We start from the raw sequence: 26,005 nt of genomic DNA, 5'->3' as shown, positions 1-26,005 counted from the left end.
AAATTAATTGATCACTAATTTCTGTGACTGCTACCTCCTGATTTGCAATTTTCTCCATTCCTAATCCCACTGTATGGTCCTTACTCATCATCTCCTGCCTCGGCCACCTTAACTGCTTCCTAATTGGCCCCTACCCTTCCAAGGTTGACCTTTTCTTAAAGATTTATCTATTCATTTATTATTCATAGTATTCTGCTTGCATGTATGCCTGCAGGCCAAAAGAGGGCACCAGACCTCATTACAGATGTTGTGAGCCACCATGTGGTTGCTGGGAATTGAACTCAGGACCTCTGGGAGAGCAGCTAGTTCTCTTAACCACTGAACCATCCTTCCAGTCCCTGCAATCTTGGGCTTCTATCTATTCTCCCTCAATATTCAGATGACCACATCTGCCATTCTCTCACTTTAAGCTCTGAGGACTTTCTACTGCCCTTAAAGTTCTGAACATCCAACTGACCATACAAGACCCAACTTGATTTGGCATTGTTCCATCCCTTTTGCCATTTTCTGCGCCATTAACACTTGCCTTCGTCTGTTTTCTGTAGTTATAGCTAAATGCCATGAACTGGGTAATTTACAGATAATAAAGATTTGTTCAATTTTTATTTCTGAAGTCTTGGATGTACAAGATCAAGGTGAGGTTCAACTTGCTGTTAGGACTCTGCATGGTTTCAAGATGGCACAGGGTAAGAGGAGGGAGTGCATAAAAGAGACACAGCCTGGTTGGGCTGTGGTAGTAACGCCCTTAATCCCAGCACTTGGGAGGCAGAGGTAGGAGGATCTCTGAGTTCGAGGCCAACCTGGTCTACAGAGTGAGTTCCAGGACAGCCAGGGCTACACAGAGAAACCATGTCTTATAAACCCCCCACCCCACCCCACCCCCACAGAGAGAGAGAGAGAGAGAGAGAGAGAGAGAGAGAGAGAGAGAGAGAGCGCAACCAACTGGCTTTTATAACAGACCTGTCCTCCATATAACCCTTTATTCCATTAACCCATGAATGGATAAACTTGTGTATGAAAGCAGAACCCTTGTGACTTCTGGGGTCAGGGTGGATGGGAGGGGCTGAGGCAGGACCTTTCTATGTATAACTCAGGTTGTCCTCTTGACTCAACGTGAGTTTGGGTGGAGATCTTTAACTATAGCAGCGCCCATGCTCTTCCTGTCCTCCTGCTGCTTTGAAAATGTCTTCTCCAGCGTAATATTTACTACCTTTATCTCTCATTTAAATTCTACTTCCTGTGTGGGTTTTCCAAACCTCCCAGGCTGGACTAACCCTACCCACACAGTGCCCTGTGCATTTTCTTTAAGACACCATGTTTCTAACTACTTGTTTGGTGTCTCTTCTTTCTGTTAACTTTGAAATGGTATGGAAACAGGAACTCTCTTACCTTGTTCCTTTGGGTGTTCTTAGCACCAAGGACAGTGCCTCACACATTTATAATTGTTTGTTGAGAGTGAACGAATGAATGAGAAGGATACCTTATCCTTCTAGAAAAACCTTGCTCGTTTCTCAAGGACTCCGGTCAGGTGCTAAACCAGATTCATTTGGGGTTCCTTTTGTCCTGCGTGGGAACCAACATGGTTTATATATTATAGGCCCTTGTTAGATTGCCATGAACTTTTGAGAGATGGGCTTTGGGGGTTTTGTTACACTGTTTTATTTTTGCACATATGTGAAAACGTCCACAACAAAAAGTTAAAAAAAGTTTATATGTTCCACAAGATAAATAAGAGTATATTCAAAGACAACCTTAGAGTACCTGCTTTGAACTAGTCAGGGTATAATAAAGATCATTCATCCAGATCTTGTGTGTGTGTGTGTGTGCTCGCATGGGCATGTGTGTGCTCGTATGTGCGTGTGCATGTACTTTTCCATTTCTGGAAAATTCCTTAGAAGACAAACACAAGATGAAATACTGAATTTACTTTGGGCACTGTTAGATGCATCTCCAATCAGTTGTTCAGTATGCTCTGAGTTCACGATTAAAGCTCAGGGGACCATGCTCTTAGGGGTTCTGCCTCTTTTTATTATTGATGGGATCTGGGTCAGCGATCTGACGACTGCTAAGACCTACCTCACTGCCCACTCAGGGCCAGCAGCGAACAGAAATATAGCAAGCACCCAGCAGTTCTTCCTCATATTTTTCACTCTCGTTCTCCACTTTCCTTTAGTGGGTTTCTAACGGGAGCCGGGGTGGGGGACTGTGTCACCGCTTTATGCTCAGAGACACAAGCGGAGTGTTAAGAAATATCTTAGTTATGGTCTAGTTTATTCTGTGACTGCAGGCAAGTCGCGTTACCCTTCAGAATGTCAGCACCTGCCTTTCAAATTCGAGAACAACAATTGTGGGAATTGCATAGTGTTGATCTGAGGATGAATGCATGCAAACGGTTGAACATAGAGCCTGGCACAGAGCAAGCGGTCAATAAATACGCGCTATTATTATCCCCAGGACGTCAGGGAGTGCTGCCACAAGAGCCAGAGAGCAGCCGGCTGCCAGCCTCTCCAGGCGCGGCCGCGGTCTCAGCACCGCCCCAGTGGGGATCAGGCTCCAAGCTCCAGGAGCGTCTCCCGGCGTCTGTGCAGTACCAGGGCCTCGCGGACGCAAAAGGTGAGTTGGTGGCATGGAAGGGGAGAGCTGGGTAGCGGTCCTGGGAGCCGGATGCAGCCAGCCATGCGGGCTATGGGCCGCAGGGCTCGCAGAGGGCCAAGGGTCTGCAGGGTGCGGTTGGGGCAGCCGCAGCCAGTGCAGCTCGCCGAGGCAAGCGCGCCCCGCCCCGGCCAAGATGGCGCCCCTCCCCCTCCCGTGCGCGACTCCGCCGCTCGGGGCGCGGCCCCGCGGTCTGCGCGCTCCTGGGCGGGGGATGTTGTGATGGAGAAGCTGCGGCGGAGCGGGAGCCCTGCAGCCTGAGCCACCTTCGCCACCTGGGCCTGGGGCCTCGCCGCACAGGTAGGAGCTGCCCCTGCCTCGGCACAGCCCCGGGAGCGGGATCCCCAGTCTCAGCAGCCTGCACCCCTTGCAGCCCCTTCCTCTCAGGGTCTAGGTCCCCGGACCAGGCCTGATCCCCCTGCCTCATCCCAGCGTCGCCTTCCTACCGCGGGCCTGCAGACCACCCTCCGCAGGGTTCACTTCCATTCTCACATCGACCCTCTCCCCATAGCTATGCTTGATCCTCCAGGATGCCTTGAGGTGGGGGGTGAAGGGGAAGCAAAGCGAGGGGCGGTGGAGGAGTGGGGGAGGGGAGGTCTAGTGCTGGGAAGGGGACTTGGAGCCGGGTAGGAGCCAGGTCGCCTGATTCCAGTCTAGAGTCCCAGGCCTGGGATCTGTCAAGCTGCATTCTGTTGTCCTCAGCGACCGAGGGGTGTGCCCTGGGGCCGGCGAGGTTCTCACGTCAACCGGAGAGAGAGGCCTAGCAGTGGCTGAGTGCTCTTCGGAGCAGTTTCCCCCCTCCATTTCAGAGGTTATTCCCAGCCTCTTCTGAGTTCTGCTTGTCTATTGCATTCTGAACCCCCAACTTCCCATTCATTTTTAAAATCCACTCCATCTGTCTCGGACGTCCACCCTAGCTTCCAGGCAAGGTCACCGGAGCCCTCCCTGTAACTTCAATGGACCCATTGCCGAGAGGCTGTTACCTTTGAGGAGCGTTCAGCTGGTTTGTGTCAGTTCAGTCTCCTTGAAGGTTTTCCAGGTTTCTTTCCTAGGCACTGTCTGCTGCTTCTCAGTTTCTGGTGCTCTCTTCTTCCTCTCTTCTCTGCATATGTGGCCCTGGGTTCTGGCCTGAGCTGCGGTCTTTCACTTTGTCCTTTCTCCCTTACCAGTTCCTCTATTTCCAGCTCTTTAAATTTAATACATAAACTGTCCAGTCCCAGATTTATTTGCCTGGCCCAGACCACTCTGAGGAAATTCAAACTCACATATGCCCAGCTGGCCCCGGTACCCTTTTCATCATCCCACAGGAGTTTCAAACCTGTAGACTCCAAGGTGAATTAATTTTCACGTCTCTTGTTCCCCTTGTACCTTACTTCCGCATCTGCTGTTCCTTCAGACCCCAAAATGGCAGCTGTCCATTCAGTTCAGGTTCTGCTCACACTGGTTTTCTGAGCTACACTCCCTCCCTCCTCCACAGAATTTCACTTGGTTCTGTGTTGCCCGCTACTTCAGTAATTCCCGGGTCTGTTAATTTCACTTGATTCCAACTCTTGTCAAACTTACTCTAGATGCCATCCCCTGCTCCAATCGTACCCCATTGCCTACCCCCCTTAGCTGTTATTATCAGCATTGGATTCGTAATGGTCATTTTAAAAATGCATCTGATCATTTATTCATTCAGCAGATAGGATTTGAGCCCCTGATATATACAAGGCGCAGCATTAGGCACTAAGGATGTAATCAAAGAACAGACTAGTCTGGCTCTTGTCCATAGAGAAATGAGGGTCTGTGAAGACGTCAAACGAGAATGGCATTGAAAGGGGTAAACATGAAGGAAGATGCACAGTGCTTTGACAGACCTCAAGAATGGCAGCTAGACTGGCTGGGGGTCAGAGTGAAGGGGTCAAGGGAAGGTTGCTCTGAGGAATTGCTTAGTTTGACTAGAGTGTAAAGGGGGAGTTAGTATAATGAAGTCCCAGAAATGGGCTGAAGAGAAACCATGTAGAACAAAGACCATGATGCCTTCCAGGAATCAAAGAAAGCTGCTTTGGTTGGAGAGGTCAATTATAAGAGTTCCTCCCAGAGGGGAGGAAGGCCACGGGCAAGCTAACAGGACAATTTAGACAACACTAAGGATTTTGACCAGAAGGTCGTTGACTTTGGCGCAGATTATGGTTGATAGTGGAGGTACTACAGAGTGGATAAGTCCAGAATTTTTTCTCAGAACGAGGTCGTTGTCTAGGAATGAATTTACTGTAAACAGCAAGGGTGACACATGGATCTAGGATTGTTCAATACTGGACAATAGAATGGGCGGTCATTTCATAACATGGCCCCCGGAAAAGAATGAGATGAGGGGACAGGAATGAGAAACCGGAATGAATGTGTTAGTTTGAGAGACCTTTGGGAGAGGTAGATGGAGCTGTTGGGTAGAGAGTTGATTGTACGTGTCTGGAATTCAGGTGAGGGAGCTTGAGATTTGGAAGTCATCATTGTATAGGTGACAGCCGAATCTGTGCACATGAATGACTACTTCTACTGAATACAGGACAAGGAAGAGAAAGGGGTATAGTAAAATTGTGAGAAACCCAGTCTGTAATGGGTGAGAGGAAGATGAGCAAGCAAGGAAGTCTAACAGGCCAAGAAAACAGTACCCATAGGCATGGAAAGAAATCCAGGAATATAGCACAGGGGAGCTATGAATGAGCACTGGGTGGGGGCTCAAGGGGTTAAATTCTCCCGAGAGTACACATGCCGACTAAGCATCCACTGGTTAAATGCCACAGGCCATGTTGACCTTAGTAGGTGTTTTACCTCTCTTGCTGACAGTGAAGCAGGGGTAGAAAAGCCAGAAAGGAAGAGGAGGCTGGCCATAGTGAGCTGGGAGATAAGAGCACTGAGGAGCTCAGGGGAAGGTCAGGCTAAGAACTATCTTGTTCTTACCTTGAGAGAATGTAAGTAGTAGGTGCAGCACTTGGTTTAGGCAAAAAGAGAAAGGAGAACAGATTGATTCATCGAGTTTGGATGTTTGAGGATATTCCCCAAATGGCTTCCCTTTCTCCTGTGAGTTTGGATGTTTGAGGATATTCCCCAAATGGCTTCCCTTTCTCCTGTGAGTTTGGAGAGGAGACAGAGAATGGGAGAGGACAGATGATCCAGGAGAATTCCGACTGGTGCGCAGGCAGAAAGTCCCAGGCTCTGATGGTGTCCTGTTCTTCCTCTAGTACTGCATCGTCAATAAAAAGGGCTTGTTCGTGGGCCGGCGAGATGGCCTCAGCAGATGAAAGTGTTTGCCACCAGACCTGATGATCTGAGTTCCTTCTTCGGGCCTCATGTGGTGGAGGAATAAGACAGACTCCTGAAAGTTGCCCTTAGACCTCTACACGTGTGCTGTGGCGAGGGTGTGACCGCACACAAAATACATAAATAAACATAATTAAAATAAAAAAGAAGAAGGTACATATAGGTGCCAGTAATTGTTCTAGATGTCTGTGTCCTACTATGCGGTAAGGAGCTATACAGTGACTCCCTAGAGTGTGACTTCCTCCTGGGGAGGATCCATGTCCTATTGTGGGGGGATGTAGGTGTTTGTGGGGTTATAGGTGTGTGCGTGTGTGTGTGGATATAGGTATGGGGGGATATGAGTGTGTGTGTCAGGGGGATATAGGTGTACATGCACCACAGTGAAGGTATGAAGGTATGGAGGCCAGAAGACAGTTTATGGAATTGATTCTCTCCTTCCACCATGTGGGTCCTGGGAATCAAACTTGGGTCTTGTGACTTTTTGGCAAGCCCCCTTACCTAATGAGCCATGTTGGCCCCTTTTTATCCTTTGAGATGCCCCAACTATGGATAACCCCAGTGAGAAAGGAGTTGGGTTGTGTTTGTTCTTGAAGAAACTAGGTAGTTTTTTTTTTTGTTTGTTTGTTCTCATAAGTAAGAAGGTGGTGGTCACGTTGCCTCAGGCTAGACAGCTGGATCTCAGCACTTGCAACAGACTTTTCACTTCTTACTTCAATGCTTTTTGCCCTGGAGCCAAAGGTCACGACTCCTTAAAGTCAACCTGACTCTTCCCTGACCCACAAAACGTCTGCTCTCTGCAGGTACACTTCCCAGTGTCACGAAAGTCAGCCTCAGCTTGACCTAGAAACATGGCCTTGTCCACCTCTGCTGCAGAGAACATGTCCTTCCTGAAGTCCCATGAGCTGTCCAGGGGCATGGTGTCTCAGCTGCCATTGGATAGTCATTAAGCCACAGCATTGGTTTAAGTGTTCTTTTCCTCCCTCTTTACACAGACCTGAGCCTCACCTGACCGGGACTCCTGTCTCATCCTGCCTTTCAGGGCTCCTTCATCGTTTTCCAGCACCTTCCCTAAGATCCCTTTGCCTACCCAAGCCTAAGGTGGCTATACAGACTTTTCTGGTATCTGTTCCCAGCCAGTTCCACACTTCCAGGTTTCTAGTTCCCCAGTGTCTGTCCCCTTCATCCATCCTTCCCTTCCACACAGTGGCCACTCTGGCAGGCACACAAATATTGTCCTTGATGATGTTGTAATTCTGAGTGAGACAGAGTGCCATATATTCCTATAGCGTGTGACACTGGGTGTTGTGGAACACAGGAGGGGATGGTCCTTTTTAGGTGAGGAAAGTTCAGGGAAGATTGCTTGGGAGCCCTGACAGCTGAGCAGAGGTTTGAAATACAAGAAGAGGTTCTTACAAGTAGGTGAGGAATCCAGGCTGAGGGAACAGTGTAAACAAAGACTTGGGTTTTGTTTGATGTGTTCCAGAGCCTCTCGTACTTCATATGGCTGAATATAAGGTGTGACGGGATGGGGGCTGAGAGGGGCTGAGTTGGCTGCAGTGGCCTCTCAGGTATCCTGTAAACTGAGCTCAGGCCTTATCCTAAAGTCAGTGGTGAGCCCTTTAATTTTGTCAACCAGGGAGTGACACAATGTGGTTTCCATTTTTGGAAAATTACTGTGGCTCTGGGTGGAGACAGAACTGCCTATTTTTTCCCCTCCATTGATTCCAGCGACCATGGGTTTGCTCACAGTCCAGGTGGAGCCACAGGGATCAGCCCAACAGTTTAGTTAAATGTGAAGGTGAGGCACACACATGCACAGAAACCTGTTTCATTTGTTTTGTACACGTTCCTAGCATTGTGCTACATTCTCAGGAGCTAGAAATGGTAGAGATGCAAGCTGTGACTCCTGTCTCCACGTCCTGGGCCAAGCCTGGAGAGGTGGGGGGCCTTGCTCAGGTACACTGTAACACCTGCACTCCATATGGGCAGCAGAGAAGACCGAGGCAGGTGAGGGCCAAGAAAGAATGGAGATGGGGGAAGAGGTGTGTAGTGGGGGTCCTGATGCCTGGGAAGGGTCCAGGAGGAGGAGAGAGCTTCGAGTGATGCTATTGGGCGGGAGAGTAACAGTAGGCTGCAGGGAGAAGAATTAAGAGCGGAGGAATTGTGTAGTGGGTGATCAAGGAGGAAGAACTGGTGTGGGGGTTCCAAGAAAGGCAAGGGGTCACAGGATAGCCAGCACAGGTCACTGACAGTGAAAAGGGTTGATTGGGCTGTGGGGGGTGTCCAGGGACCCTTGAGGATAGGTCATACTTAGAACCTGGTTGGTGCGTGTGTGGGAGACACCTGAGAAGTGGCTGATACTGAAGCAAGGGATCCCCTTCACATACAGACTGGAGGAGTGTGACTGAGGTACCAGAAACCACTGCGGAGACAGGCAGATCCAGAGCACAGCATAACTGGGGTCTGGGGAGATGTGAGGGCAGGCTGTACACTTCCTCGGTGACTGCTAATCGCCAGGTTCCTGCTTCTTGCTCTATGCCAGGACATTGCTAGAGGCTGGGAATGCAACATTTTAAACAACAACAACAGTAATGCAAAATCCTGACCAACATGGAACTTAGCCATCAGGAGGTCAGTAAACAAACACAGGCGAAGCCAGGAGGCACTTTAATCTCAGCACTAGGGAGGCAGAGACAGGTGGATCTCAGTGAGTGTGAGGCCGGCCTGGTTCTAGGACAGCCAGGGCTGTTACACAGAGAAACTCCTGTCTCAAAAAAAATGAAAACAAATAAACAAACACAAATGATAAATTATCTTGGTAGATGATGGTTCATGCCTGGGAAGACTATGGGGTTACTAAGCTGGGGAGAGGTAGCCTGCAATTAAAAAACAGATGTATAGGGAAGGTCTCTCTGATAAAGTGATCCTTGCACAAAAAGACTGGAAAGGCTGGAGGCTCCAGATCAGAGGCTCCTGAGGGGACCATAGCATTATAAGGACTGGCAGCAGAGACTGGTGCCCTAGGTGAGATATTTCACAGACAAACACTGTCTCTACTAAGCTAAGGCTCTGTATAGCCAAGAACTGGAGCTGAAGGCCCTTCCTCTGTGGCCTGCTCTCCTGGACATTGTCTGCCATCTCTACACACCCATCTGTCCTGTTTAGCCAGTCATTATTGTCGAATGGGCTGAGGGATGGCTGGTATTAGTGATTTATAATACAGCCTAGGGGGCTGGCAGTGAGGGCGCTCCAGATAACACCGTGGCAGGAAGGAAGGGATAGTCAGTGTCTAGTATCCAAAACACACGAGCCTGTCCTGTGCTGGCTATGTCCCTGGCACAGTGAGCCCCGGCTGGTCAAGTGGGGCATGGGGATGCACAGAGAGCCATTGTGCAGACACTCTGCCTTTGGTGATGAGGAGAAAGCAGGCACCACTGTGCTACTCCAGAACACCAGGGGAAGGGACAGCGCAGAGCTGGGCCTGGCTTGTGGTGGGGGTGGGGCTGCAGTCTGATGGGAATGTAGCTCATGGGGCATGTATTGGTGTGTGCTGGCCTACGGAGCACAAGAAGATGAGAGACAGAACCTAAGACTGGGTCAGAAACAGGACTACTTAACATGGTCTCTCCTCCCTGTCTCGCAGGATCTGCCAAGGCCATGTCTGTTCCATCATCCCTGAGCCAATCGGCCATTAATGCCAACAGCCACGGAGGCCCTGCACTCAGCCTCCCGCTGCCCCTGCACGCTGCCCATAACCAGCTGCTGAACGCCAAGCTGCAAGCCACAGCTGTGGTACCCAAGGACCTTCGCAATGCTATGGGAGAGGGTGGTGTGCCTGAACCAGGCCCCGCCAACGCCAAGTGGTTAAAGGAAGGCCAGAACCAGCTTCGGAGGGCTGCCACGGCCCATCGAGACCAGAACCGAAATGTGACGTTGACCTTGGCAGAAGAGGCCAGCCAGGAGGCTGAGACAGCACCGTTGGGTCCCAAAGGCTTGATTCATCTATACTCTGAGCTGGAGCTCTCAGCTCACAATGCAGCCAACCGAGGGCTGTGTGGACCCGGCCTGATCATCAACACCCAGGAACAGGGACCAGACGAAGGAGAGGAGAAGGCAGCAGGGGAGGCCGAGGAGGATGATGAAGACGAGGAGGAAGAAGAGGAAGAGGAGGACTTGTCTTCTCCTCCAGGGCTGCCTGAGCCCCTGGAGAGTGTGGAAGTCCCCTCTGGGCCCCAGACCCTCACGGATGGCCCCCGGGAACATAGCAAGAGTGCTAGCCTCCTATTTGGCATGCGGAACAGTGCAGCCAGTGATGAGGACTCAAGCTGGGCCACCTTATCCCAGGGCAGCCCGTCCTATGGCTCCCCAGAGGACACAGGTACCATGTGGAGCTAGATGTGGCAGTATGGGAGGGCGTGGAGTCGTGCAGAAGCCAGGGCCAGCCCAAGAATGAGGTGCAGAGCTTGCTGCCTCAGTCAGAGGGTGCTTGGCCATAGGTCTGTCTGTCGTGCATGCCGTGAAGGGTGTATCTGTCTATTCATTGTGTGGGCTGTCGTGGTTAATGTGTAGACTAGCTGCTTTGATGAGCACTTACTAAGAAACTGACCCTCTGGTCAGCATTGTGGTACTTATAATTACAATAATGCTGTGACATAGATACTCTTTCTATGTCCATATACAAACGATGAGAAAAAGGCCCCGGCAAGTGTCGTAGCTTCCTGAGGGTCACAGATAGTCCTGGATCATAACAGCTAAAAGCTAAAGCAGCTCTGAGTCCAGACCTGAGTGAGCTCTGTGCACAGCACAGCACTAAGGTGGACTTGGGATAGTCATGTCTATTCCCACTTTCCACCTCTGCAAACTGGGAGGGTTCGTTTCTGCTTATGAACCACATGCCCTGTGCAGAGTGCCATGCTGGCCGTTGCCAGGGTGCCATTTCAGGAATGAAATATTGGCCAAAAGTTAGGGGACAAAGAGAGTAAACTTGTGCTTCCTTCTAGGGAGATAGATATTGGAGAACAAAGATTGATCACTAAATGTGACCCATTTAATAAAGCTGGGACTCTGTATTTGCTAATGTTATACAGAGTAGAGATTTCCCTACTGTGGCTGTAGCTACAGCCCAAAAGATCTGAGGGTGAGGATATAAGAAAAGCTTCAGTGGGGGGTGGTATGAGTTAATGATAGCTCACTTGCTTAGCATACTCGACCTAAGTTCTCTTCCTGGAAGGACAGATGCGGAGACAGACTCTGACTTTGACTTCTCAAGGTGCTAACAGTGTCTACACTCTACTAAATGGATGCTGGCATGGGAGATGCATTACAGATACCTGAGCTCTTTATCTTCTCTTTTTAAAAAGCCTAACTGAATGTTCTCAAGCACATACAGAAGTAGAGATGACAGCCTGACCTGTTCATCACCCATTTTTATAAACATCAATGCATAGCTAGTCTTGCTGTATCAATGCCTTATTCACTGCTGAGCCTCAGTCTAGGTTTGTGTGTGTGTGTGTGTGTTTAATTCTTTTCCTTTCAAAGAGTCTCGCTCTGTAACCTCAGCTGACCCTAGGTTTGCTGGGTCCTTGTCTCCACCTGAGTGTGCTGGGATTGTAGTCGTGAACCACACCATACTACATATCCAGCCTGGTTTTGCTTATATTTATCTGTGTGTTTAGCATACTCCCAGTTGTCTGGTAATTGTCCCACTTAGCCTTCTGAAAAGATGAGAACTATATGAATTGATATCCAAATAGCCCCAGTGGTTATGTTTTTTGTTTTAAATGCATACTCATGCATATGGAAGTCAGAGGACAACTTTCAGGAGTTGGTTCTCTCTTTCCAACATGTGGGTTTTGCCGGGCAATGGTGGCGCACTTTAATCCCAGACATGGGAGGCAGAGGCAGGCAGATCTCTGTGAGTTTGAGGCCAACTTGGTCTACAAAGTGAGTTTCAGGACAGCCAGAACTGTTACACAGAGAAACTGTTTCAAAACAAAACAAAACCAAAAAATAAAATAAAAACTAACATGTGGGTTTAGGGGATTGAACTCGGGCGTTGCTTGGCAGCAAACGCCGTTACCTGAAGAGTCATCTTACTGGCTCTTCTTTCCTTTCCTCTTTCTTTTATTTTGTTTATTCGTTTATTTATTTGCTTGGTTAGGGACTCATTTTATAATCCTAGATACCTAGAACTAACAACACACTATGTAGATCAGGTTGGCTTCCAGCTGGTAATGATGCTCTTGCCTCTCCCAGGTGCTGGGATTATAGCGTGAGCCACAATGCCTGACTTTGAAGTTTCCTGAACGTGTATAAACGTTTGCTTTATTTTTCTGTTGATTGTGCACACAGTATGTTTTCTGTCTTGAGTTTTCCATGATCTGAACTTTTTAGCTTCTTTCTCCAAATAGTTTTGAACATATTCTTCCTCTGTATTTTGTGTAAACTAGTAGATTGTTCTAGAGCCTTGGTCAGATTCTGGTTTGGTGGCTTTTGGTTTTGTTTTGTTTTTCAAGGAGGGCACCTCATAGGTGGTACGATACCAAAGGTAAAGTCTAATTGTTTCTCCTTGTGTGCTGTTAGTGGATTTTGGTGGCCAGTGTCTTCGTTCTCTGTAAAGGGAGCATCTTTCATTTTACTCAAGCTACTTACTTACTGGATTGAGTTTAGAGAAAAAAAGAATCTACACACCGAAAGTTAGATTCCAATGTAAACTTCCCAAATTCTAAATGTCAGTAACTAATTCTGGCTTTTCAGAAGAGCTGTGCAGGTCAGATGTGTCTCTTTGAGGCTCGCCTCACTGCTGATTACAGTTGGTTTCCCCTGCTACCCTGGACAGGAGTCGCTGGCCAAATAGAGGCCTGGTTGTCGTCACTGGTGGCAGCATTTCTGATCTTCTGCGGAGGGAGGGCAGCAATACAGAAGGACTAAGGGTGTGCTGGGCATGGCCAGTGATCTCAACAGGCCATGGAGGAGTGAGAGGGGACTCCTGGAGTCCAGGTGGTGTTGGACCTAGAGGTGTTAGGCCAGTCCCAAGGATAGGAGGGGTCCAGCTACTGCTTGTTCCTTCTTGGATGTGTTTCTTCTTTTATGAGAGCCGCAGATGGTGGGTTTCTGCTAAGTAGAAATGGGGTAGGATAGAACAAAAGTTTTTCCCCCAGTTTTGAGATCTCCACAAAGTAGTTTTTGACTAAATGAACTGTGTGAATTGAGTGAGCAGTGTGAATGGGTGATGAATGAACTGTGTGAATTGAGTGAGTAGTGTGAATTGGCTATGAATGGACTATGTGAATTGAGTGAGCAGTGTGAATGGGTGATGAATGAACTGTGTGAATTGAGTGAATAGTGTGAATTGGCGATGAATGGACCATGTGAATTGAGTGAATAGTGTGAATGGGTGATGAAGGGACTGTGTGAATTGAGTGAATAGTGTGAATGGGTGATGAATGGGCTGTGTGAATTGAGTGAGTAGTGTGAATGGGTGATGAATGGACTGTGTGAATTGTGTGAGCAGTGTGAATGGGTGATGAATGGACTGTGTGAATTGTGTGAGCAGTGTGAATGGGTGATGAATGGACTGTGTGAATTGTGTGAGCAGTGTGAATGGGTGATGAATGGACTGTGTGAATTGTGTGAGCAGTGTGAATGGGTGATGAATGGACTGTGTGAATTGTGTGAGCAGTGTGAATGGGTGATGAATGGACTGTGTGAATTGTGTGAGCAATGTGAATGGGTGATGAATGAATGAATTTCCTACCTGTGTTGGAGACACACTCTGAGCCAGGCCTTGTCCTGAATGCTGAGAACAGACTGGACAGGACAAAGATGTTCTTACCCTCTCGGTACTTGTGAATGCTGAGTGTCTGGTGAGGAGACAGAAATAGACAGCCATAATCAGTGATGATAAGCAGGTGGGTAGAGGAGCAGAAGGAGGGCGTCGTGCCATCCTGAGGGAGCAGGGAAGATGGGTCTGCCGTGAGAGCTCCCTTTACACTGTTGTCTGAAGGTGGACTGAGTAATATAGCTAGTAATAGTAATAGTAATTACCTAGGAGGGAAGGAAGAGAGCGAGGGAGTTGTCAGAGGCAAGGCTAAGAGGCAGACAACTAGGGGCTCTTAAGAGCACCTAAAACCCGAGGAGGGGTTTGGATTCTGTCCTGAGGGTAATGAGAGAGCAGTTAAGAGTATTAGACTGGAGAGGAACCTGATTAGTTTGGCATCTCCTAAGAACCATTCAGGCTGTAGTTGGTAGTAGAGACAGAAGGAAACCAGTTGAGAGGCTTCTGCAGTAATCTACATTAAAGCATGCTGGTTGTCAGACTGTAGTAGTGATGTGCACAGGGGGAAGGGGAGGAGGAGCGCTACACAATCATGGTCTCCTGAGCAAACTAGTTTGCCTGCCTAAGCCACTAAGGCATTCATGGATGAATGAAGGGAGGGAGGGAGGAGGCCATAATGATATCTGGATCACGTGAGTGCCTGAAGGAAAGTGCACGGTTGTGGAATTAATGCGCGTGTGTGGAAGCAAAGGCCCCAGCTGGGTTGTGCTTGGAGAGAGATGTGCCAAGCTCCAGAAGGGCCTCCCAGATGGTCAAGGCGGGAGGAGCTGCCCCCTCCAGGACAGATCGGAAGGATGAAGCTCTTTGAAGCAGGAAGGCAGGGGCTGACAGGGATGGCAGATGGATTGGTGTGCATGACTCAGTCAGGGGAACCGTAAACTGCTCCCCACATTCCAGAAATGCCCGACCCACCGTGAAGCAGGCTGGGGAGGGCAAGGGCCCTTGGGGTTGGTGTTCCTGGAAGGTTTTAGCAACAAAGTCCTGAAGGGAGTTGGGGGAGGGTCTGGGGGAAAGCACACATTTGCTGAACCTCAGTAGAGTGGGATAGTGAGGGTGGAGACAGTGATGGCTGCCTAGAAGGTGGATGGGCACAAAGGACTCCTTTTTATTGGGTGTCTGCGGACTTACCTCATTTGCAGGCTGAGGATGGCGGAGCGCCTCGTCTGACTAACTCATGTCAGGTGCGGAGACACCTTGGCATAGCCACACCCACTCCCAGCCCCTCTGTGTCTTGGTACCCAGCAGCTTGGGTCTTTAGACTGCCTGTCCCTCAGTGCTGCCTCTTGGACCAGTCAGGATTCCTGGTTTCCTTGGTAACGGGAAGCACGTCAGCAGTCTGGGCGCTCCCAGCCATCCCAGTGCTGCTGCGGTTGCCGAGGAGACGCTGCAACCTAGCTGGGCCCTGGCAGGTGAGGGGGGTGGTGCTGGGAAGCCTCAAATTCTCAATCTTGCTAGGGCTCAGGCTCTCAAAGACCACCCTTTAGTTGAAAGTGCTGGATAGGGTCTGGATAAGGGAGGGATCCCTGTTGGAAGCCACACCCTGTTTATGTTGAGCACCATAGGTTCTGCAGGGCCCCAGGTGGCTGAGCTATTCCCAGGAGCCTGAGTCTCCTGGTGTTTGTAAAACTGGCTTAACTGTGCCATTGATGTCACTGCTGGAGGATGGGATGGAGACTCAGGATTGAGGAGGGGAACCAGGGTAAGGAAAGTAGAATAGGAGGAGCTGGGGTCTCATGAGCCTCTCTTCTCATCCCATCTCCATCCCAAGGAGGTTCCCTAGTATGGTGGTCTTGGCCCCTCCCTTGAGAACTCCAGGCGGAGGAGGATCTTGTCTGGCAGACGCTCTGCCCTGGTGAGAAGGGGGCGGGATGAGCTTTTCTCTGCAGCCCAGCACCAGGCTGTGAGCCCAGCTGGCTGGGCTGGAAGGGGATGTGAGGAGGGAGGGTGGAGGCAGGAGGGGCAGGGAGTAAGCGCCATGTTCTCCCAGGACTTTTTCCTGGCCATCATCCTGCAGGACAACAGTCCAGGTGAGGGGCAGCATGGGACTGGGTGTGATGTGGGGCGGGGCTGACAAAGAGAACAGAGGTGGAGGGCACACAGTCTGGGTGACAGGATGGAGTGATTTAGATCCAGGAGAGGAGGGGTGTATATCACAGATACGTAGTCTGTATGTGTATGCATGACATATTTGCCTGTGTGTGGGGGTCTGGGTGGGGGTGTCTGTGTGTGTGTAGTGACTGCACAGAGGTAGCAGGGTTGATAATGTGTGTGTGTATGTATATATGTATGTATGCATGTATGTATGTATATACACAAAGCTCTACATGAGTATGTAACTGGTGTTGCTATGTTTGCTGCTGAACTTACAAGTACACCTGTATGTGATACCTTCCAGAATTTTCTATGTGCTGTGCACTATTTATGGCTGCACAGGTGTGTAATAGGGCTTACATATATTGTGGCTCCGTGTGCACATGGACAGGAACTGTCAGTGTGTGCACCTTTATATAGCCAGACATACGCACATGCTCGATGTATGAGGAGGTGAACTGGGATCACTCAACCTCCTTCTCTTACCTTCTTGCCCTCCATGTGGCCACATTGGGCAGCAGCAGGGCCCAGGAGGAGGTCTGAGCCATGCTCACCACTGGTGACTCAACAAGCAAGCAGGGACTATACTGTCCCTTCCTTGGCTCCTTCTTCCCAGCCATCGGGGCTTGGGAAGGGGACTGGGCATCTACTGACTGTTCGTTGGGTGGGCTGACCCTCACTGAGCCTCCTACCTGACAGATTCCTTCTGGAACCCCAACGCCTTCGAGACGGATTCCGATCTGCCAGCTGGATGGATGAGGGTCCAGGACACCTCAGGGACCTACTACTGGCACATCCCAACAGGGACCACCCAGTGGGAGCCCCCAGGCCGGGCCTCGCCTTCACAGGGGAGCAGCCCACAAGAGGAATCCCAGGTGAGACTCAGCAGCTTATTGTTCCGTGCCAGGGGTGGAAGGGGCTGTGGTGCTAGGACGAGGTGACACTACCAACCCTGTACCATCCCCTCTCCAGCTCACCTGGACCGGCTTTGCTCACCAAGAAGGCTTTGAGGAAGGAGAATTTTGGAAGGTAAATGAAAGACCAGCTTCATTGTGGGGGTGACTGGGAAAGGCCCTAATTCCTCGATCCCTTTTTCCTTTGAAAAAGAATGAACCCAATGAGGAGGCCCCAATGGAGTTGGGGCTGAAGGACCCTGAGGAGGGGACATTATCCTTCCCAGCTCAGAGCCTCAGGTGAGTCACCAGGCGCAGTGGGCTAGAGGTAGGCTGGTTCTGTGTGGAATGGGGGTATTGGGACAACCCCCAAAATAGGGGTGCCATGTCAAGTGTTCTCATCTGCCTCCAGCCCAGAACCATTGCCCCAAGAGGAGGAGAAGCTGCCCCAACGAAATGCCAACCCAGGGATCAAGGTTTGTTCAAGACCAGTACCCATTTTGTAAGCAGGCCCCCATGGTGTGCTGTGAGGGCGTCTGTGGTCTCAGCCAGCTCTCAGATGGAGAGTTCTTCCCAGTCTCATCACAGGGCTGTGTGTCCGAGCTGGGCAGTCTTCTGACACCTTCGGTATTTAACTCAGTTGGCCCAAGGGTCTCCTGGGGACTCTGAAGGCTTGGATCAGCAGGCGTCTCTTCTGCCATGTCCTGTGTGTGGAGCTTCCATCTTGGTTTGGAATGCACCCCACCTTTTCTGTTCTAAATAAGGAGCCCCTCTGTCCTCTGTCCAAGGCACCTCCAGTTCTATCTCAGATCTACCCTGACCCTCTTCTGTGTCTGGCAGTGTTTCGCCGTGCGCTCCCTAGGTTGGGTGGAGATGACTGAGGAGGAGCTGGCCCCAGGACGCAGCAGTGTGGCAGTTAATAATTGTATCCGTCAGCTCTCCTACCACAAAAACAATCTCCATGACCCGATGTCTGGGGGCTGGGGAGAGGTGAGGGCCTGAGCTGGTGAGGTGGTGGGAGTGTGGGAGTGTGGGAGATACGGGAGATCGGACTTGTCTCCCAGAGGGTTGTGAGGCTACCGGAGTGGATGTTGGTTTAAGTAGTATGCCATGGGCTGGATGTGTAACCCCAGGCTGACACCATGAGGGGCGGTTGCCGAACTGTGATGGGGATGACAAGGGCCATGGGGACCTTTATTGGAGTAAGGCCCCCAGTTGGGTGGTCTGATGGTTAAACAAGCCCTGCTCCTCCCCTGTGATGGTTAATATCCCTTGAGCTGGAGATGGTGGGTCTCTGCCACCTTCCCACTGGGGTAGCACTGAGTCCCGCCTCCTGGGCTTGCAGGGAAAGGATCTGCTGCTCCAGCTGGAGGATGAGACACTAAAACTGGTGGAGCCACAGAGCCAGGCGCTGCTTCATGCCCAGCCCATCGTCAGCATCCGCGTGTGGGGCGTCGGGCGGGACAGTGGAAGGTGGGCACAAGAGTCTGTGGGGCGGGGGTGGGGGCTCATCCACCCAACCATCAGAATCCTCTTCTCTAATCTCTTCTTTGGCTCTCTTGTGCTGCCGGACCCAGAGAGAGGTATTGACGCCCATCTGCTTTGGCTGTGCCCCTCCCACGCCTGGACCTGATGCTTTGAAGCACTTAGGCTCCGTTACTATGCCCTGTACCTTCTCACCTGCTGTGCTGGGCATTATCCCCCATCTCAGCATGCTTACCTATCTGTCCTCCACAGCTCCTTAAGACAGAACCTACAGAACACCAGGGCAGAAGCCCTCTAGGAGCTGCCACGGACAGAGAGGATGAGGGTGGAATGGGGGCTAGGCTTGGTACTTGATGGTTCTAGGAAACATTGAAGTGACCCTCCCCCAACAGGGACTTTGCCTACGTAGCTCGTGATAAGCTGACCCAGATGCTCAAGTGCCACGTGTTTCGCTGTGAGGCACCCGCCAAGAACATCGCCACCAGCCTGCATGAGATCTGCTCCAAGGCACGGCCCCTCCACTCCCTGGACTAGCTGTCACCTTTGCTCTAGAAGGGTGTGGGCAGGGTTGCTGAGTTGGTGGGTAACTAGGTGGGATCTTCAGGGCGTTGTAACTCTGACAGATCCCATCCCCCCCCCATTCACTCCTCAGATCATGTCTGAACGGCGCAATGCTCGCTGCTTGGTGAATGGACTCTCCTTGGACCACTCCAAACTTGTGGATGTCCCTTTCCAAGGTGAGTACTACAGCCTTTCAAGGCCCAGCTCAGCTTTGTTAGTTACGGTGAGGTGACCCAAGAAGAGGCACAGGTTCCTGGGCAGGCACAGCACGTGGAGATGGGATACTTTACTTAAGTAGAGGGGCTTCTGTAGAGGGAGGCAGGGAGAAGTGGGGGCGAGGATTTGGCTGGGCAAGTGCATAGCTTCTGCGCTGGTGCTGCAGGCTAGAACGGCTGACCCTCTTCTTCTCCCCACAGTGGAATTCCCAGTACCTAAGAATGAGCTGGTACAGAAGTTCCAAGTCTATTACCTCGGGAATGTACCTGTTGCTAAACCTGTTGGTATGTGTGCACTCTTCCTCAGGGGCCACCCCTCAGTCCTAGAGCTCTGTCCCCACCCTGTACTTCCTCGGGCTGCTTCTCTTGGACCTTGTCATGTGTGGCAGGCAGATCCCTGCCTTTCAGAATTCATCCCATCTCCCTATAGCTCTGTCCCCGCCTGCCCTGTGTCCTGCCTGCAGCTCCAGTGAGCATGTTTCTATCCATGTGATAGTGAATAGCTATCACGTGATGAGTGCTGAGCTAGGCTCATTGGGAAAGTTCCTCCCCTGAACCCCCATCCCATGGGAGAGCTTTGATGGGCTTGGGAGGTAGGTATTTGAGTTGATGGAAACACGTGGCCTTAGCCTGGTACTGGGTTCAGTCTTAATATGAGCCGTGAGCATCCAGAGAAGGAAGCGGTAAGTATCATTGACACAGGTTTTGGTATTGTGAAACATAAAGGCTTTTTAAAAAGTATTTTATTTGATTGTGTGTGTAAGGAGATGGGAATCAAACCCAAATCGTCAGGCATTCAAGCAAGTATTCTACCACTGAGTTAAACCTCCAACCCTCTTTAATTCTTGATAATCCTACGTGTAACAGTTACAGTAATACCTGTTTGCAGATAATGAAATGAGACAAGAGACCATGCTTTCACAGACCCTGCCATTTGTTTGTTCATTAACTTAACAATTGCCTTTGAAACCTTGTATCAAGCCTTGTGTTGGGCACTGGGGAAAATGGCCACAGCCGAACTTTCATGGCATTTATGGGAGCTTATAGTACAGTAATCAGGAACCAATCAAACAAACGTCATGATAAATTAAGTTCTTTATGGAAAGGAAGTAGCAAGGTGTAACCAAAGACCTTCATTTGATTTGGGGGACCAGAAAATTCTTCCTGTGAAGCCAGGTCTAGTGACATCTGTAATCCCAGTACTTGGGAAGCTGAAACAGGATTTCCACAGTGTGGTGAGCTATATCATGAGTACCTGGCCAGCCAGGGCTACAGAGAAAGACCTTATCTCCTCGACCTACCTCACTCCTGCAAAAAAAGGAAGAAAAGAAAACAGTCTTCTCGTGATAGTGTCCAATGAGCTGAGAAATATGAACAGTAGCAGATGTGTTAAAGTTAGATGAAGGCAGGCCAGGTCAGGGGAAACTTATGCTCAGTTGAGAGGACACTGTGTGAGGGTCCAGAGCAGGGGACACTGGGACTTGGGAAGCAGTAAGAGAAAGTTGTAAAGGCCTGTGCTGAGGGCTGTGCACTGGTCAAACTAAGAGACCCTCAGTTTACGATACTAATATTTTCTTCAAGATAAGAGCTACAGGGAGCCATTTGCATTGGTCAGCTTCCATTACTATATAAAAACACCTGAGGTAATCAACTTCTAAAGAGAAACAGTTTATCTGGCTCATGATTTGGCTTTGTCTGTGACAACATTAAATCATACAGGAGCCCTTGGCACAGCAAAGTTACTCCCTTCACACCCTGGGAACAAAAGAGGAAGAAGCCAAAGTTCTACAGTCCCCTTCAGGGACAGACCTCTTGCTGTTCCCATCTCTTCAAGGTTCCAGAGCTTCCAGTCATACCATGGGCTGGGGATCGAGGCTTTAACACATGGGCTTTTGGGGAGAACACTTGACGCGTGCCCAAACCATACATGTTTCAGGAGAGTTCTTGGACAGATACAAATATAGTAAAGCTTGCTTTAGTTGTACCATGAATAAAGATGTTGAACAGGTGGAAGAAGATGTAGGGAATGCAGGAGGATCTTGATGTTCATGGCAGTGGGTATTGAGAGAATCTTAGACAACAGTGGGGCTGAAAAGGAGTGTAAGTCAGTAGGCATTGGTGACCATCCGTAGGGTGAGAGACACAGGCATTACAGATGACTTAAAGGTGTCGTTAAGGAGTGGTTGGCATTGACTTGATAGCAGAGTGCTAACTGGATAGCAGCTAAAAGTAACAGATACTGGCAGAGGTTAGTTTAGGTATGGGATTGTGAGTTCAGTTTTAAATACGCCAAATTCAATGTACCCTTGGACAAACTTAGTGGGAATCAGGTTGGCAGCTAGGTTCATTGGTCTTGTCCATAGCTGAGAGCAGAGATCTGGACTTGAGATAGAAGTTTGGGCATCATTAGGTTTCAGAGACAGTCAATCCTAAGTATGGCACCAGAGGTTGGCACTAGAATATGGGCAGCTCAGAGTGAAAGGGAAAATAGCTTAGGCCACCTTTGTAGTCTTCCAGTATTTAATGTCTGCGTGGAGGAAGATGACACTTCCAGGACAGTGACAACAGGAAAGAGGTGGGAGGAGACAGAGAGGACTCCAAGGAATGGTGGCTGTCGTGGTACATCCTGGTGCGTGCCTGCAGTCCCAGCTCGAGGGACAGAGAAAAGAGGATTGTGACCTTGAGGCTAGTTTGGGCTGTGTAGTAAGACCCTCCTTCCAAAAGAAATCAAAGTAGGAGGAAGAGAGGAGGGGAAGAAAGAAGGAATGAAGGAATAATGAACAGGAGCTGGAGGTGAAAACAGGTTCTCAGAACAGAAACGGGTAGGGGACCTGGGGACTTGCTTGGCTTTGGTTTCCTTCTTACCCACAACTTCTAACCCCCCCTTGACTCTTCCAGTTATCAGCCCCCACTCATTACTGTTCCCTTTCATTTGACGCTGTACACAGGACCTCACAATTCCAAAGCAATCCTTGGCTACCCTGTCACTTCCATGGGTCTGTCCTTTCAAAGACAGGGCTTTTGGACCATTGGGTTCTTAGGTTACTTACTCCTTTTCATCTGTACACTCCTGTAAAAATGTGCATGCATGCATGTATGCGTTCGTGTGTGCATGTGTGTGTGCATGTGTTAACCTATAGAAGTCTGAGGACAACCTTGAGAAGTTAGTTCTCTCCTTCCACCTTTACGTGGGTTCTGGGGATCAAACTCAGGTCATCAGGCTTCTGTGGCAAGTCTGTTGATTTATCTTGCCAACCCTGTGCTCCCTCTTTATCCCCTACCCTTTTTTAAACAGTGTCCTCCCTGAAGCTACAGGGTTTACCCATCTATCCACTAGGTTATTCTTGCATACCTTACTTGTGCCAGGCATCGTTCTAATCTCAGCATATATCAGTGAACAGCACTGAGCATGGTCTGGCATTCGAGTGGATTACACTCCAGCGAGGAGAGACAATCAAAGAGGCGTACATTGGCGGTGTATCTGAAAGTGACAGCGGCTGTAGGGGAGAGATGAGCAGGATAAGGAATAGGAATGCAGGTTTTTAACCCTGACCTATGAAATTTAGCTACCCTCCCTCCCCTTTTCCCTCCCTCCCTCCTTCCTTTCCTCCACCCCCCCCCCCTCTTTTTCTTTTTTCCAAGACAGTTTCTCTGTGTAGTCCTCGTCGTCTTGGAACTCTCTTTGTATCCCAGGCTGGCCTTGAACTCAGAGACCCACCTGCCTCTGCCTCACAAGAGCTGGAATTAAAGGTGTTTACCACTACACTCAGCCAGCTGCCTTTTCTAGATCACCTCCCTCAACCCACCACCGACTCAGAAGCCAGGCTCCACTGCAAGATCATCCGCTTGTTCTTTCATTTGACTTTGGTGATTCTTCCACCCCCATGAACTTTGAAATTTCCCATCGCTTCAGTTTAAATGCCGGAGACATCACACCATTCTGCCTTGCTTTGGCGACTTGCAGCGTGACTCTGCCCGTCTGCTCCTTCCTGTGTCGTCATCCTCCTGTGCACTCCTGCCTTATTAGACTTCCCATTCCACGCGTATGCCCCTGCTGCCTTAGTGTGCCATTTCAGATGCCATTCCTGTGAATCTGAAACCTTCAGCAAATGAGCTGCATCAGACTGAGAAACAGAATCCCGCCACATTTGGTCTCTGTCCTTGAAATGACCGTAAAATCCACAGTAGAAAGAGGGTTTCTTCAGACACCTTGATAAGAGTTATCTCTGAAACCAGGTGTGGTGGTGCTCACCTTTGATCCCAGCATTCCCGAGCAGAGGCAGGTGAATCTCTGTGAATTCAGGACCAGCAAGTTCCAAGACAGCTAGGACTACACACACACAAATACATACAAAATATATCTTAAAAAACAACAAAAACAAAACCCAAAACAACAACAAAAAGAGTGTCCTTTCCATGCCCTGGAGAAGGCTTACCAGGTGAGACCTAGGATGGTAGTCAGGAAGACGAAAGTGGACACTGGAAAAGAGCCCGTGGGGACTTGGCTATTAGTAATAAATGTCCTTCAGGGCATCCTTCCCCTCAAATCACCCTCCTCCCACAACACACACACACACACCCATCTCTACTAGTAGCTTTTACTGAAAGTTGTTTAGATAAGACTGGCCTTGAACTTGTGGCGAACCTTTTGACTCTGCCTTCCACGTCTGTGATTTTATAGGACTTTGAAGTAAAGGAGACCATTATGGGATTGTTTGATTTTGGTTTTTGAGACAAGGTAGCTATGAATGATCTGGATCTCAGTATGTATAGTTCATTCTGTCTCTGTGGAAGTACTGAGATTATAGGTGTGCACCACCATTCCCAGAGAGACCTTTTTTTTATTTGAATGTTTTTATAAGCATATATTAGTTATATATAATAATGAGTTTTGCTATGATATTTCATTACATGTATATAATGTATTTTGTTTATATTCACCTTCTATTATCATATCTTCTCCTCTCACTCCTGTTGAATTTACTGATTGATGTGTTTGTGTGCGTGCGTATTTTGTTGTTGTTTTTTGTTTGTTTTGAGATAGGGTCTTTCTACATAGTTCCGACTGTCCTGGAACTCACTGTGTACATCAGGCTTGACTGAAACTCACAGAGATCTGCCTACCTGTGCCTCCACAGTGCTGGGTAAACACACACCACTGCATCTGACCCCAGTGCTGAGCCTCTTCCTCTTTCCAGCTACTATTCTTCTGTTTTCATGTCAAGGTGTCACTGTGTAGATTTGACTGACCTGGACTCCATGTCTAGACCAGGTTTTGAAGTCACAGTGAAGCCTTGTCTCACAGACAAAACAACCACAATCCAACCCAAACAAACAAAAAACTAGGGCCTGGAGGTGGATCAACTGGTAAAGGCACTTGCAGTTAGGCCTGACAACCTGAGTTCAGTCTCCTGGACCCACATGGTGGAAGGAGAGAGCTGACTCCTGCTGTTGTCCTTTGACCTCAGTGAACATAAATACACAATACAATAATTAATTAATTAAAGATTAAAAAAAGTTTGGGTCTGGAGAGAGAGGACGAACCTGGCTGATAGGAAGCCACTATTGTATCAAAGAGTCCAGGTGATGTTTGAATATGCATGGTAACAGATGGGGAAGTCGCAGCTCTCTGGGGAGAGGGACTGAAGCGAGAGTCAGTGAAGAAAACCAAGCTGGAGATTCAGGATAGAAAGAGGAAGGGTCGGGAGTCACTGAGGTCAAGGAGGAGTACCTAGACAGCAGCATCCTCAGGCCACAGGCTGCTGAGATGGGTTTGACTGGCAGAGCTGTCATGTTTGTGTCTGTGTCTTCCAGGGGTGGATGTGATTAATGGAGCCCTGGAGTCAGTTCTGTCCTCCAGTAGCCGTGAACAGTGGACCCCAAGTCACGTCAGTGTGGCCCCCGCCACTCTCACCATCTTACACCAGCAGGTAAAGGGCGGGGGTGGGAGAAAGTGTGACTGAGCTTTGCCATGGAGGGGCATCGAGTGGGGGGGAGAACTGGCTATCAGAAGGGTGTGCTTCAGTGGGATAGGGCCGGGGTGTTCCTTTTTAACTGGGTGCCTTCCCTGCAGACAGAGGCAGTGCTGGGGGAGTGCCGGGTGCGGTTCCTCTCCTTCCTGGCTGTGGGCAGAGATGTGCACACCTTTGCGTTCATCATGGCTGCTGGCCCAGCCTCCTTCTGCTGCCACATGTTTTGGTGCGAGCCCAATGCTGCCAGCCTCTCCGAGGCTGTGCAGGCTGCATGCATGGTAAGCAGGGAGGGGAGTGGGACAGCGCTGTGACCTTAAGGGGCTGAGATGGAGAGTGACTGCCCTTCTGCTTCTCTGCAGCTCCGCTACCAGAAGTGTCTGGATGCTCGTTCCCAGACCTCCACCTCCTGCCTCCCAGCACCCCCTGCGGAGTCAGTTGCCAGACGCGTAGGGTGGACTGTCCGCAGGGGTGTTCAGTCGTTGTGGGGATCCCTCAAGCCCAAACGTCTAGGATCCCAGACCCCATGAAGAAATCCCATCCTTCCTCCATCTGCTTGTGTTGGGCCCCAGGGAACTCAGGGGTTAGGGGACCCTGGATACTGTTCCTAGGCCTCATGTCCCCAAGGCTGCCCCTCCTCAGTAGCTGGGGTTCCCTACCTAGGAGCCGGGAGAAACTGAATTCCTTCACAGAAGTCATTACACTGAGCTGATGACATGAGGGCCAGAAGCAAGGCCAGCCCTGGGCTCTCCATCCCCAGTGTTTGAGGTGGAGCAGGAGGAACTGGTCCAAGCCAGGCCCCACCCTCAAAGGCCCAGCAGGGCAGGAGGGGCCTGGTCTCGGCATGGATCCCCTCTCCCCTGTCCTGCGGGCACCTCTGCTGTACTGATATCACTAATAAAGTCTGTCTGCGCTGCTGTGTGTCTCCCCAGCTCACATGAACTCCTCAGTAAGGATCTTGCTACCAGGCTACCTTTGTCCTCCCTGTTTGGGAAGAAG

The 26,005-nt window shown here is 49.8% G+C and overlaps 1 protein-coding gene across 5 annotated transcripts; it reads left to right on the top strand.

Annotated features, from left to right (window-relative positions):
* Positions 1–2,191: 2,191 nt before the first annotated feature.
* On the top strand, positions 2,192–25,923 carry Apbb1 (amyloid beta precursor protein binding family B member 1). Of its 5 annotated transcripts, none has more exons than XM_075971763.1 (15): positions 2,192–2,287; positions 2,455–2,613; positions 9,599–10,333; positions 16,583–16,758; positions 16,856–16,912; positions 16,991–17,076; positions 17,189–17,252; positions 17,617–17,766; positions 18,122–18,249; positions 18,654–18,768; positions 18,914–18,998; positions 19,239–19,322; positions 24,852–24,967; positions 25,111–25,287; positions 25,369–25,923. In XM_075971763.1, the coding sequence occupies exons 3-15, from the start codon at positions 9,613–9,615 to the stop codon at positions 25,534–25,536; spliced, it is 2,127 nt and encodes a 708-aa protein (XP_075827878.1). In that variant the 5' UTR covers positions 2,192–2,287; positions 2,455–2,613; positions 9,599–9,612; the 3' UTR covers positions 25,537–25,923. The 5 variants fall into 5 exon arrangements, with proteins under 5 accessions (XP_075827878.1, XP_075827880.1, XP_075827881.1 ...); XM_075971766.1 differs by lacking the exons at positions 2,192–2,287; positions 2,455–2,613; positions 9,599–10,333 and adding exons at positions 15,150–15,201; positions 15,561–15,644; positions 15,780–15,819; XM_075971765.1 differs by lacking the exons at positions 2,192–2,287; positions 2,455–2,613 and adding an exon at positions 2,795–2,952.
* The last annotated feature ends 82 nt before the right edge of the window (positions 25,924–26,005 follow it).

The sequence above is a fragment of the Microtus pennsylvanicus genome, chromosome 5, assembly GCF_037038515.1.
Source record: "Microtus pennsylvanicus isolate mMicPen1 chromosome 5, mMicPen1.hap1, whole genome shotgun sequence".
In the NCBI taxonomy this organism is placed as follows: Eukaryota; Metazoa; Chordata; class Mammalia; order Rodentia; family Cricetidae; genus Microtus; species Microtus pennsylvanicus.
The sequence above is the reverse complement of the archived record's forward strand: the minus strand, read 5'-3'. Positions and strand labels throughout refer to the sequence as shown.

Bases quoted from the DNA above. Each gene is read 5' to 3' on its own strand.
- Apbb1 (XM_075971763.1), top strand. From the start codon at position 9,613: ATGTCTGTTCCATCATCCCTGAGCCAATCGGCCATTAATGCCAACAGC. The intron at 10,334-16,582 runs GTACCATGTGGA...CCTACCTGACAG, and splicing joins TGGCTCCCCAGAGGACACAG to ATTCCTTCTGGAACCCCAAC. The intron at 17,767-18,121 runs GTGAGGGCCTGA...CTGGGCTTGCAG, and splicing joins TGTCTGGGGGCTGGGGAGAG to GGAAAGGATCTGCTGCTCCA.